The following is a 14,532-nucleotide window of genomic DNA, read 5'->3' as shown; positions in this document are numbered from 1 at the left end:
AATCTGAATAAGGCTGATAAAATTGTATCAATGCCAATTTTCTGGTTGTGCTCTTATACTACTGTTATGCAAGTTGCTATCATTAAGAGAAACAGGTGAAAGGATAGGATATCTCTGTACTATTTCTTATAACCTTATGTGAATCTGCATTATCTCAAAATAAAACATTTAAAAAATTATATAGGAGGATTTTGAAATATATTACAAAGTAATCAAAACAGGCTGGTACTGACAAAAGAATAGACAAACAGGTCAATGGAATATAATTGAGAGTCTAGAAATAAACCCACACATCTAGGGTCAATTGACAAGGGTACCAGGACCAGTCAACAGAGAAAAAATAGTCTCTTCAATAAATGTCACTGGAACAACTGGATATCCACATGCAAAAGAATATAAAGTACCTACCTCACAGCATGTACAAAAATTAATTCAAAATGTATCAAAGACCAAAATGTAAGAGCTAAACCCATAAAACTTTTTTTCTTAAGATTTTATTTATTTTGTGACAGAGAGACAGCAAGAGAGGGAACACAAGCAGGGGCAGTGGGAGAGGGAGAAGCAGGCTTCCTGCCGAACAGGGAGCCCAATGTGGGGCTCGATCCCAGGACCCTGGGATCATGACCTGAGCCAAAGGCAGACGCCTAATGACTGAGCCATCCAGGCGCCCCTAAACCCATAAAACTCTTAAAAATAAAACACAGACGTAAATCTTCAAGATCTTGGATTAGTAAATGGTTTCTCAGATAAGACACTTAAAGCACAAGCAACCAAAGAAAAAACAGTTAAGTTAGACTTCACCAAAATTAAAAACTTTTGCTGTATTAAAAGACACTATCAAGGTTGTCTTCTTTTGTGAAAAACAACCAAAAAATTAGAAGACATTATTTGCAAATCACATGTCTGATAATATCCAGAATGTATAAAGAACACTTGCAGCTCAACAATAAAAACCTATATAAAAACCCAATATAACCTAATTTAAAAATGGGCAAAGGATCTGAGTAGACATTTCTCCAAAGATGTATAAATGGCCAATAAACACATGAAAATATACTCAAAATCAATAGACATTAAGGAAATGCAAATGAAAGCCATAATGGATACCAGCTACACTTACTAGGATGGCATCAAACCACAGAAAATAAGTACTGGTGAGAATGTAGAGAAAATGGAATCCTCATAAACTGCTGGTAAGAATGTAACTGGTGTGGTCTGTGTGAAAAAAGTTTGGCATTTCTTCAAAAAGTAAAACACTGAAGGGCACCTGGGTGGCTCAGTCAGCTAAGCGTCAGACTCTTAATTTCGGCTCAGGTTATTAAAAAAAAAAAGCCCCACATGGGTCCTGTGCTGGGCCTGGAGTCTGTTTGGGATTCTCTCTCTGCCCCTTCCCGCCCCTCCCTCTCTCAAAAAAAAAAAAAAAAAAAAGTAAAACACTGAGTTACCACATGACCCAGCAATTCCACTCCTAGGTATACACCCAAGAGACATACCCAGATGTCCACACAAAAACTTGTACATGAACATTCATAGCAGCATTATTCACAATAGCTAAAAGATGAAAACTACCTAAATGTCCATCAACTGATGAATGGATAAGTAAGATGTGGTTTATGCATACAGTGGAATATTATTCAGCCACAAAAATGAATGACGTACTGATCCACGATGCAAAGATGAATCTTTCAAACATGCTAAGTAAAAGTCAGTCAAAACAATCACATATTGTACGATAACATTTACCCCATGTGATGTCTAGAATAGACAAATCCATAGACAGAAAGCTGCCTGGCTGTCATGGGTTGGGAGGAAGGAGGAATGGGAAGTGACTGCTAATAGGTACAGAGTTTCCCCCAGGCATAATGAAAATATTCTGGAATTAGATCATGATGATGGTTGCACAACTTTATGAACATACTAAAAGTCACTGAATTGTGCCCTTTAAAGTGGTGAGCTTTATGACACGTGACATCTAAATCAGTGAGCAGAATTCATAACCCAGAAAAAAATTATAAAATTATATGGGGTTATTAGAATGAAAATAAGAATTTAAGCAAAAAAAAGGAACAGTGTAAAAATTGATTTAAAGAAGACTACTATTTTTTTTTTAAGATTTTATCTATTTATTTGATGGAGAAGGAGAGACAGACAGAGCATGAGCAGGGGGGAGGAGGCAGAGGGCAGAGGGAGAAGCAGGCTCCCCACTGAGCAGGGAGCCCGACGCGACCCGATCCCAGGACACTCAGATCATGACCCGAGCCGAAGGCAGAAGCTTAACTGACTGAGCCACCCAGGTGCCCCTACACATGTATTTTTTTTTTTTAAGATTTTATTTATTTATTTGACAGAGAGAGACAGAGCGAGAGAGGGAACACAAGCAGAGCAAGTGTGAGAGGGAGAAGCAGGCTTCCCGCGGAGCAGAAAGCCCGATGTGGGGCTCGATCCCAGGACCCCAGGATCATGACCTGAGCCGAAGGCAGACGCTTAACGACTGAGCTACCCGAGCGCCCCCACATGTATTTTTTTAAATGAAGGGGAATGGTTATCAAATTGCTATGGACTTTGGATTCTACCTGATAAATTTTAAAAAATAATATAATTTTTTTTTAGTAACTATTCTTTGCAACTATATAAATCCTGTTTTAAAAAATGATATATGTCAACTGCCTGTCAACCTAAAAGTATACAAGGAAGTAAAAAGAACCTTAAAATTATTTTGGAGGTGCTTCAAAAGTTTGAAGTACCCTAGATAAAAATCATACACAGGTGCACAAAGAAATATGTAAAGAATGTTAATTGTAGCAGTTTTTGTAACAGGACAAGTTGGAAAAATCTAAATGCCAGCCAGAGAATAGGTAAATAAACTGGAGTTCTATATTGAATACAGCTATGAATCAACTGGAGCTATATTTATCAATACAAACAAATCTCAAAAGCATTTAAAAATGGGGCTTTGAGTGAAAAAAAAAAGCATGTATAGAATAGTTACTTTTTATGAAGTCTGAAAACATGATCTTGTTTTTAGAAATAAGACTGTGTATCTGTAATAAAAGTAGAAACGTGCAAGGGAAATAACAAACATCAACTTCACTATACTAATTACCTCTGGGGCAAGAGGGTAAGGGGAACAGGATCAGGGAGGCATAACACAGGGACTTTGGTTGTTATCCGCAACATTTTATATTATATAACTTAATTTCATTATATCATAAAAATAATATTAATATGAAGGAAATTCAGCAAAGGTAGGTTGTAGGGACACAGATGTTCATTTTATTACTCTTTGTATCTCTTCCATAAGCTTGAAATGTTTCATATTAAAAGGAAGTTAAAGTTAGCCCAGAAACTGAGCCAGCATCAAACATAATTGTTTTAAAGCAACCATTTAGGGATGCTGGGTGGCTCAGTTGTTTAAATGTCTTCCTTCAGCTCAGGTCATGATCCCAGGGTCCTAGTCGAGACCTGCATCGGGCTCCCTGCTCAGAGAGAAGCCTGCTTCTCCCTCTGCCTCTGCCTGCCACTCCCCCTGCTTGTGCTCTCTCTCTCTCCCTGACAAATAAATAAATAAAATCTTTTAAAAATAATATTAATAATAATAATAAAAATAAAGCAACCATCATGGTTGGTCAGTATTTCTCAACCAGTGGTCCAAAAGATGTTCTGATTAAAAGACAGTACTAGCATCTACTAAAAGAGAAGCATAGGACACGATACTTAAATACACATTACAGAAGGGCATAAAAGAAATCTAATTCTGTAAATTTGCCTCAAGATCATCTTGCCAAACCTTCTGATCAAAATCCTTGTATAGCTTTGCAAGATGTCTCTAGGACTTCAAAAAACAATGTTAAAAGGGGAAAATTAAGTGACAATTATAGTCAATCTGGCCTTTCTGCTCAATTTTGAAAAAACCATCCACACAGGAAATACGCTATCTACAGAGAAATGCTTACAAATAGCTGGAAACCACTATCATTTTATGATTTAGAAACAAAACACCAAAAAAAATTTCTAAGACATAATTTTTAAAGCACAAATGCATAAATACCAAACATGAGGACACAAAAGTCTATTTCTATAGCACAGAGTCTGATTCAATCTCTATTGTAATATAAATTCAATCCAAAATTGTCATTTCTTTGTCTATAAATCATGCTTTTCCTTACAAAATTAATTTAAAATACATTAAACAACATGTACCACATATTAAGCAGGAAAAAGATTAAATTTTTCTTTTAATATTGTGAATACCATTACAAATTATATTTAAAATGTGCATTATAGTTTTTATTAAAAATTACTTTTTAATCTATTTAAAATCATCTTATCAAAAACAGGATACTTTTTGAAAAAGATTATTTTTTAATTCCTAAAAGAGTCCACAAGATTATACATTTTTGTGAAGGGATGTGTGAATCAAAAAATATAGGAAACACTGGTCAAGAAAGGTGACTTACATGTCTCTTAACAGCACCTGATACAGTCCCAGCCCCTAATGCTTATAGGCTTATGAGTAAACAAATTAGAAAATTCTTAATTAGAATGCAAAAAGGACCATGAGGAATTAACTGGAAAATCCATTCAACTTATAACTGTATACTATTAATGTCAAATTCTAAAAAGATAAACAGGCAAGTCAGCCATGACTAAAATTAACTTCTGTAAGTGCAAGAGAATTCTAGATGAGTAAACATGTAAATAAATAGCTAGAACTAAAGTTCGCTCACAATGTTAACTTGAAAAAACAGAAAACTTAAGAGAATTAAAAATTGAGAGACTAAGGGGCACCTGGGTGGCTCAGTTGGTTGAGCACTGGACTCTTGGTTTCAGCTCAGGTCATGATCTCAGGGTCGTGAGATGGAGCCCCAATTTGGGCTCCATGCTCAGCTGGGAGTCCGCTGGAGGTTCTCTCCCTCTCTCTCTCTGCCCCTCCCCGCTGCTCACATGTGTGTGCTTACTCTCTCTCTCTAATAAATAAACAAATCTTTAAAAAAATTGAGAGAATAAAATCGAACCAGGGTCTCAAGTGCTAAAAGAAAAGCATTCAAGCTTTGTGCAGTGGCAGTATCATAGCCAATGAGGTTTATCCAAGGCGCGATTATTGCTAATTGAAAACTTTTCCCAAGAAAAGCATTCAAAGGAAGAGGACATCCATAAAATGGTAAAAAAGAAAAATGCAAAACAAATAGGAGAAAGCCACCCTCAAAAGGGAAAATGAGACAACATCTGGCTAATTATAAAGGGTTAGTCTGAAAGTACAGGGAGAGAAGGGAAAAGGAAGAAAGAGTCACGAACTGAAGAATGAGATCAGTATACGGTATATGGATGGGGCTCACTTTTGCCACAATGCACTGGAGAAATCACAAAGTGATAAAAAGTATAAGTGAGAAACACAGACCAGCAGCTGATAAATTTCCCAACATAAATACTCTGAAAAGTACAACAGTAGTTTCATTTCAGTTTTAAAAACCAGATTGTGTTGAAGAGAAAAACCAGTATGATTTCTGTTCAACCACAGTACCAGATATCTACTTCTGTATTTAATACTCAAGATAAACATAACCTATAAATTTATTAAGTCAGTTCATCATATTTAGAAAAAACTGTTTTGATCATACGTACTCTGTTTTTCTCCTATATATTTAACCATCCTCTACACTGTAGTAAATAAAAAGCCTACCTTGGGAAACTTTCACAGAGGTAAAGCTTAAATGTCAGATATCTGCTTTCAAACATATACCTTGTGCAATTATATTAAGACATCAGGCTCAATTTTTCTTTTTACTATAGTAAAGATATTTTTACCTTTTCAAATAAGTAAACTCTATCTTCTAGGAATCAACAAAAAAGTTTATTGTGTAACATTTTACATAGTTAAGTTTTTATCCAATATAACATAATTTCATACCATATACGCATGTGTTTTGTTGATTCCTCCCATAATTCTATTCCCCTCATTGAAAAATCAGGGGACAAATTACTGCCATTCAGTGACTTGATCCTAGTGCTAGACTGAAACTCAGTATCACACAGTCCTCACCGCAGTAATCTCAAAGAGCCAGCATAATGCATTCCACATAGTGGGACCCTCACAACCCCCAGTAATGACTGAGTGAATTCCTGGTAAACCAGGGGACTGGCATTTCATTACTTGATACAGTATTTTCCAGAGCAGTCCCAATTTTTATCACTAACACTTACTGAGTATTCACCAAATGGCAGGTTCTAGGACTATGCAGGGGTGTCACTGTTTTTACCTGCCCAGCATGGGCCCCACTTTTCTGGAACAGTATGTGTGTGTTCCTTTCTCTTTTCCTACTCCCCCTTTCTCAGTCCATGCCACTTATTCCATCTAATGGAACTGGACCTCACATTCCAGCTCCACAGCAGGTACTCAGGTCAGGTCTGATGAATCAGGACATTCCCAGGACCCAAACACAGAGATTGCTTCAGTAAAGGACAAGGGACCAGTTAGATTCTCAGCATTCCTTACTTGCAACAAGCTTCTAAGAAAGGGTCATTCTTTTCCAGTGGAGGATGCTAAGCCGGTTTGATTTAACTTCTGGAGACACCATCTGAAGACAGCCTGCCTGAGAATGAGGCCAGCAGAGTACAGATCAAAGCTAAGAGATGAAGGGAGAGAGACCAAGTGGTCCCCTGGATCCAGCCACAGACAGAGCCAACAATATCCCCCAGACTTTTCTGTCACATGAACCAATAAATCTCTCCTGTCTTTTTTCTCTTAAGCTTGTCTGAGTTGGGTGTCTGTCACTAAAAGAACCTCGACAGAAACTGTATCCAATACAATTTACAAATACAAATTAATGAGCCCTCAAATGGGAAACTGGCTAAATAGAGCTGAGGTACAGGGTAGTGAGAAGAGCCTCATTCTCAGGGGGAAGCTGGTCATCTGAGTTATGCAGTATCAAAGAAACAAGCTAAAACTATTGCCTGTGGTAACTCAGGGTTCAGATGTGTCCATCAACATTGGAAAACTAAGAGACTTGGCAGAAAAATGTCAGGAATTTAGACCATGTTATCAATTCTAAGAGAATACGGCTCAAACTCCCCAGTACAGATTATGAAGACTTTTCATGATTCAGGCCTATGTTCCTCTGCATGTTAGGAATTGTTCTACATTGTAAGGAACAGGAAATCCAACCGTAACTGGCTTAAGAGAAACATGGACTGCAGCATCTCACAAAACTGAAAGGTACAGCTTCAGGTAATGTTTGATCCAGAGATCCAGAAAAGTCATCAGGTCTCCAGTTCCATTTATCTGACATCCTCCCACTTCTAGAAGTTATTCTGACCACAGGTGGGCTCCTATCACAACAACAATGCTACCTATAACAATTCTTGGTTTTATATCCTTAGCACACAAAGCAGAAGACGACAAAGCATCTCCTTCATAAACATCCAGAGGAGAGAGGCATCCAGCAAGTCCCGAGATTCACTTTGACTGAGTCAGCTTAGATCACATGCCTACCTCAAAACAATCATTATAACCAGAGGCTGGAATGCCCTGATGGCTTAGCCCAGGTCAAGGATGCATCCTGAGGTTGGAGGGTGATGGGAAAGGAAGAGGGAAGACCCTTATCACCTCCCAGTCTCACACCTTTCCAACGCATCCCTCACAAGTTATGCTCCAACAACATCCATCTATATTCAGTTCTCTAAGTGCTGCGGGTTGAACTGTGTCCCACAAAAAGCTATGTTGAAGTCCTAGCCCTGAGTACCTGGAAATGTGACCTTATTTGGAAACAGTCTTTGCAGATGATCAAACTAAGAAGTCATACTCATACGTCCAACATGACTGGCGTCCTCACAACAGAAGAGACACACGGGGAGAGTACCGCGTGAGTTTGAAGTGATGGAGGCAGAGATGAAAGTCATGCATGTACAAGCCAAGGAATGCTAAGGGTTGCTGGCAATTCCAGCAGCTGAGAGAAAGACACGGAACAGATTCTCCCTTAGAGCTTTCAGAGAGAACGTGGCCCTGCTGACACTTTATTTCAGGCTTGTGACCTCCAGAACTGTAAGAGATTAAATTTCTGTTGGTTTAGACTACAGTTTGTGGTACTTTGTTACAACAAACCTAGGAAACTAATACACTTAAGTAAGCATGATAGCCCGTGATTCTTTGCCTTTGGACACTCTCTTTTCTCCTTCTGGAATGCCCATCTCTCCCAGATGGTCTATTCACACTAAACCTCAAATCTGCCCAAATGGTCTCTTCTTTGTGATGCCTTCTACCACAGCCCTCAAAAGAGTTAGTCTCTCCACCACATCTTAGTCCAGCACCACATATTGCTTGCATTTTTATTATTAAATTCTAATTGTCTGTGCACATAGCTGTCTTCCCTTCGGAATTATGAGCTCTCCAATGGGAAAGCAAGGCCTGATTCTTACCCACCATCATATCCTCAAGGCAGTCCATGGTACCTAACACATAATAATCACCCAAAAGCTATCTATGAATTGAACAGGCTGATGACTCATCTCAAAAAAAAAGATAATGGGTATGATTTCAGAGGATTGGCTATTACAGATTATAGAGAACTGAAGATGGGCCTTGAGGTAGAATCTAGATAAGCAGAAAAGAAAGAATATGGGGGCAGGGAGGAGGAAAGGTGTTAAATTTAGCAAATATGGAGAAAAACTACAAAGTAGAAAAATTTGGGTAGGGAGAAAGGAATGTGTATGGGGCAGTGGGAATCTTCTGTTGAGGGTCATTTTACAGGTAATAAGAGGAGTAGGGGAATAAAAAGGTTTCTCAGCAAGACAGCGGCATGTGTTTTCAGGGGATTTCTATGACTAAGTGTAGAATGGACTCTGGAGGTGCAAGAGACCAGTCAGGGCACAAGAGAGGCAGCTCAGCAAGGAGGTGAAGGGCCAGATGCTCTAGGATGGCAGCAGCAAGAGTGGAAAGGAACACAATTTTAAGACTTCAGAGAAGAAAGAATAAACAGAAAGAGCAAAGGATTACCCCTGTTTTGACCTTTGGTTATCCACATAGGATTTACTACTGAAATAAGGGAGGATAAAGGGAAAGACTGTTCTTTTCGAGGAGGATAAAAGTTTGTCTCAGATGGCTTACTATGCGGTGACAGTAAAAAATCCCCAAAATGATGTCCAGCAAACAGCAGACGATGAAGTTCATGAGATTTATGAGGACAAAAGACAGATATGGCAGTTATATGGGTAAAGATGACTTTTTTCATTCTTTCATCCAACAAATATTTATTGCACACCATGCCCTAGGCACTGTTCTAGGCTCTGGGAATAGAACAAGCAAAACTGATAGAAATCCCTGCCCTCGTGGAGCTTATATTCTACTGGGGAAAACAGACAATTTGATTCATGAACATAAATTTAGGGCTTTAGGTTAATACTACTATAAAACCTCTCCAAAATTTTTTTTTACCTTTTTATTTTTTCAAATTTTATTTTCCAGAATTTTCATTTCACTAGTTATAGGTATTTATGTCCTTGACCAGTAGCCAAACAGGTTTGAGTGAGTTAAGGTTTTGTTTTGTTTTTCTTTTTTTTTTAATGCTGGCTTTAGTGTTGTAACAAATCTATTTTTCCTCCTTTGTTTCTTAATCTGTTTCTCATTGGCACTAGGCAGCCCTTCCAAAGAATGTTCATAAACGGTGACTGGACTCAGAGAAAACGAGAGGCCAAATGGTACACTGGAAAGCAAGAGAGTGGAAAGCAAGAGAGTGGGAATTAACAAGGCCTGAATTCAAATCCCAGTCCAGTTTTCCACAGGTTGTATGAGATGGTGCAAGTTACTCAGTATCTCCAAGCTTCAATTCACCCACCTGTGAAATGGGAATAACTTCACTTTAAGGATTAAAAGGAGTAACTTCTAAAAGGCACTTGACACAACACCTAGGAAAAAACGGAGAAATGCTGGTGGCAGCTAGTGTTGGGACTACTACTACCACCATTATTCCATATGCCAGGAACAAAACAGATGCTTAATGAATGCCTACTTCTTTCCTTATTCTAGAGAAGGTAAGTTCTTAACATCCTGCATACTTATAAGGCTCCCATTCACTAGGCTACTCTAGTCTATCCTCCCCAAACTTCTGATGATAGCAGGAATGTAGAAGAATTAAATGCAGATTAATTTCATAAATGGACTTAATATCTTTATTTCTAACTTGATGGGATGTATTTATCATCTGAAGAAAAACCTCCATGGTGGTGTCACAAGGAGAAAAGAATGATCACTGAATTATGAACAGTAACATAAAAATGAATGAAACTGGCACTGCTTTAGAAATTGTCCACCACGGTGCCTGGGTGGCTCAGTCGGTTAAGCATCTGCCTTCGGCTCAGGTCATAATCCCGGGGTCCCAGGATCAAGTCCCACATCGGGCTCTCTGCTCAGCCGGAGTCCGCTTCTCCCTCTCCCTCTCTCTAATAAATAAATGGAATTAAAAAAAAAAAAAGAAAAAAGAAAATAAATTGTCCACCAAAGATTCCATAGTTATTTTTACTAAACTGACATCAATAATTTACTCCTCTGTAATAATCATTTCTGTAGTATCTTTCATTTGGAAAAAAATTAAGTGATTTTCTAACTGCAACCATACACTAATAAAAATTTTATAGAACACCCTCAGAGTTCTCCAGAAAATTAAATGACATGATGTATATGAAAATGTTTGACCAGATCCCTGGCATGCATTCGGTGGTAACTTTGGGGAGATCTAATCCTTTTATTATCCTACACTCCTTTCAATTACTAGAAAAGACCTTCTAACAACAATTATAAGACAGGATTTATGGAACTAAAAAGATTTAAAAACACACTGCCTTGATGCCATTCCATACCAGAAAGGTATTCATTTGAATGTCTCTTCGTTTAATAACAAAGAGGTCTGTGAGTTAAATCAAGATACGTACCACTATAATCAAAACCAACATTTCAGTCTTCCTCTAAAATAATCCTTCCACTAACAATTTAATGAAAGTTTTTTTTAAAGACAAGAGACATTAAGTTCCTCTTACTTTCATTTTTAAAAATACAAATTCCAGAAGCCCACAAAATATATTGGAATTATCAGGACCAAAGTCTTAACTTTTTGCCCAGGAAAGAGCACTGCCACCAGCTTGAACCTGCTCCAATGGAGCATCCACGACAACCAGGGGAGCCCCTTCACTCATGCGTGACACCATCTGAGACAACCAGTGTCAGGACTGCTTATTCCCCATAACAAGTGGCTCTTCTCCGATCCTCTGGATAAGAGAGAGACCTGCTCTTTCTCCCTGGCTATGTCCCTCTATACCCGGACAACTCCAACACTTATACCTGTCCTGCCAAGTGGATACCCTGAGAGCACCTAATCTCAGCATGTAGAAAACTGCTCCTCCTGTGTCCGGTAAAGTATTATATCCTCTCAGTCACCCAAGATAGGATCTAGTTTTCTTTCCCTCACCATCCCCCTCCCTTCCCAAGAACAAACCAGTTTCAAAGCAAGACCTGTCTTTTACCTCTGCAATACCACCTAGCACCCACCCTGCCTCCATTCCCACAGCCTATCCTAGGTTCTCATTACTGCCGTCCTGACCCAGTTGCCCACAACCTCTCATGCTTACAATGAGTCCACCTGCTCCGACCAGTACAGACAGACTGATCTTGCTATGCATGTCGCTCCACACCCTGTGGGCCCCCACTGCCTTCCATGGCATTCCAGATTCTCAGAACTTAAAGGGTTCTCATCTGACACAACCGTCCATTCACTTGCTTTTAGAAGCACCTCAAATTCAAAATACTCTGGCCTTATTACCTTCAAGGCCATTCCTGCTCTGGCTGCCATCTAAAAGCCTGTAATGTCATGAAAATGTGAATTAACTGTGCCATTCCACTGCTCAAGAGCTAAAGGTCAAAATTCTCAACCCAACCTACAGGGCTTCACATGGCCTGGCCCCTGCCTATCTCTCCAGTTTTGCCATGCTCCCATTTGTTCTCTGCTTCAGCTATCTGGCCTTCTCTTCAGCTTGCCATGATCCCCCTTATCCCCAAGCCTCTGTACATGCTGGCCCCTTAGCACCCCACCCCTCATGTAGGTAGTGCTATCCTACTTCCCAGATCTCAACTCAAAAGTCACTCAGCCACTAGCCTTAACATTCCAAACTAAGTCAAGTCCTCTGCTTGCCCTCTCCTTTGCCTCCATAGCCTCAAGCAAAATACTAATAAGTTGATGATTAAATTTCTTATTCCCAAGCTAGAATGTAAGCTCCACAAGAGCAGGACTGTGTTGGTCTTGTTTGCCACTTGTATCTTAAAATTTACCCCAGGGCAGCCCTCAATAAATATGTGTAGACTAATGTAATTCATAAACCAGAACACCCGAAGTAAGTTACAACCCAAGATGCACTACACACTGATCATGAAATCACTTGGTTTCTCCATAACAATAAAGTAAGTGCTCAGCTCCTCAATGTTCTCTGAGTTCCCCTGAAAAACTGACACTGAGTCTAAATTCTACCATTCCAAACCTCCCTCTCACAACTCTCTTCTCTTCCATATACCCTCGTACCAACAATACTTTACTTTCTGGTCTCCACAATTTTGTTTACAATTTTCTTCCCATCTGGAATTTTTTTTCCCAGCTACATAGTTCCAAATCCTACTTGCTTCAAATGCTCAAATCCAATGTCACTTTCTCCTTGAAGTCTTCCTTGCATTCCCCCAGCTAGTCACAACCTCCCTCCCTGAATTCCCACAGGTTCTCCATTGTGCCCCATTCAGGTCAGATCAAATGTCACTTCAAATGAGAGGTTTCTCCTAAAGTTACTCACTGGTTATAATTCTCTATCAGGCCGTCCTGTTTTCCTTTCTTGACAGCACCGTTATCTGAAATTATCTTGTTCATTTACTTCTTTACTTATTTGCTTATTTACTTATTAACTGCCTACCCCCCTCCCCGCTAGAATGTAAGATCCCTGAGAGGAGGGGCCCAGTCTGTCTGGGTCTCGGTATTTGCCCACTCCTCCACAGCTAACATCAAAAATGTTCAGTAAGATCTGCCAAAGGCATGAATGACTCTGTAGTCCTTATGACTAGGGTCATTTGTGTACCTATCTTTCTCTTGCTGTATTCCAAACTCCACGTGGACTAGGCCAAAGTCTGGCTAATCTACTTGTTCATGTGTATTACCTGGAAATCCCTCCACAACTGAAGCAAATAATAGATGACTATTAATTAATGAATTAATGATTTCTCCAGGAGGTACTGTCCCAAACCAGGCCAACTCAGAACTCCATATTCTCCAGAAATCAGGGCAAACAGGAACCTCCTTCTATGCCCTCTCCACCCTGTTCCAATCAGCCGCCTCTAGTGAGCTTCAAAAGGCTAGTTTCCTCACTTTCCTCTAGCCAACAACCACTGATTCTTCTCTCTCTGATATCTCACAATCCTAATCTAACCTTTCCCTTCTATCTTCAGCCAACAAATCACTTCCAGGGCCCTGTTTCTTCGGAGTACCCTACATCTCCAACGAGTCCGGGAACTCATCAGGCCCTAGGGAACAAGGGGATGTTAAAAGGAAGTGTTTAAGTAAGACTAGCTCGTCTTTTCTTGTACACCTCGTTTATCCAAAAGAGGCCCAGTTTCAGGGACTGGCTTTGATACTCTTTGGGACCCCGAGCTTTCTTCTCCTGTATCCGCCGCACCCAAACCTCTCTGGGGTGCCTCCACCCTTGCCTCGAATCTTTTCATCTTTCAGTTCAAGAAGACCCTAGGCCAGAGACGATCATCTCCTCGGAAGCAAATGGTCCTCAAACACCGTGGGGCGGCCCTATCCTCCCCACTTTCTGTCCGGCATCTGCCTCCGGCCTGGAACCATCTCGTGCTGCCCATAGCCTCAGCCTCCCTCTGGGCCCGACCCTCCAACATCACCCCCCACTCACCTGAAGCGGCCCCCGCAGTGCTGGCATTGCTCGCCCACCCAGCCAGCGGGGCAGACGCACTGGCCGGTGCCAGGGTTGCAGCGGCCGCCGTTGACACAGGGTCGGTCACATTCCTTGGCCTCGGCTGCGGCTGAGCCCGACACCGCCGCCGCCGCCGCCGCGGCCTCGGCCGCCCAGGGCAGCAGCAGCGGCGGCGCGAGCAGCAGCAGCAGCAGCAGCAGCAGCGGCAGCAGCCGCCGCCGGGGGAGGCGCAGCCCGGCCCCCAGCCCCGGCCTCCCAGCCCCGGTCGCGTCCCAGTCCCGGCGCTGCCCGCCGTTCCTGCCCGCAGGCGCTGTCGTCGCCGCCGTCCTCCTCCTCAGCCTCGCCTGAGTGGCCGCCGCCGCCGCCGCCACCATCTTCCCGGGGCTGAGACGGCGCCCCGCGAACACATACACACACACCGCACGGCCGGCTCCGCTTTGCCTGGCCGTGCGGGGCGGGGCTGTGCGGACGGTGGCTCGGGCGGTCAATCCTGAGGGCGGGGCCAGAGCTGCGCGGCAGGCGGGGCGACGCGTGCGTGCGTGGGCGGTGCGCGGCGCGCGCGGGCCTTCCACCAGCACTGGC

The 14,532-nt window shown here is 41.3% G+C and overlaps 1 protein-coding gene and 1 pseudogene across 1 annotated transcript in view; one reads left to right on the top strand and one right to left on the bottom strand.

The window, feature by feature from the left end:
- The window catches only part of ATRN (attractin), a 163,197-nt gene extending 148,873 nt beyond the window's left edge, over positions 1–14,324 (bottom strand). Inside the window, exon 1 of the mRNA XM_032420030.1 lies at positions 13,930–14,324. Coding sequence (XP_032275921.1) covers positions 13,930–14,324 — 395 coding nt within the window. The remainder of the gene's footprint in view (positions 1–13,929) is intronic.
- LOC116642094 lies at positions 5,048–5,130 on the top strand (annotated as a pseudogene).
- Positions 14,325–14,532: the final 208 nt, after the last annotated feature.

This window comes from Phoca vitulina, unplaced genomic scaffold, assembly GCF_004348235.1.
Source record: "Phoca vitulina isolate PV1807 unplaced genomic scaffold, GSC_HSeal_1.0 scaffold22, whole genome shotgun sequence".
In the NCBI taxonomy this organism is placed as follows: domain Eukaryota; kingdom Metazoa; phylum Chordata; class Mammalia; order Carnivora; family Phocidae; genus Phoca; species Phoca vitulina.
This window is presented reverse-complemented; position numbering and strand designations above follow the sequence as displayed.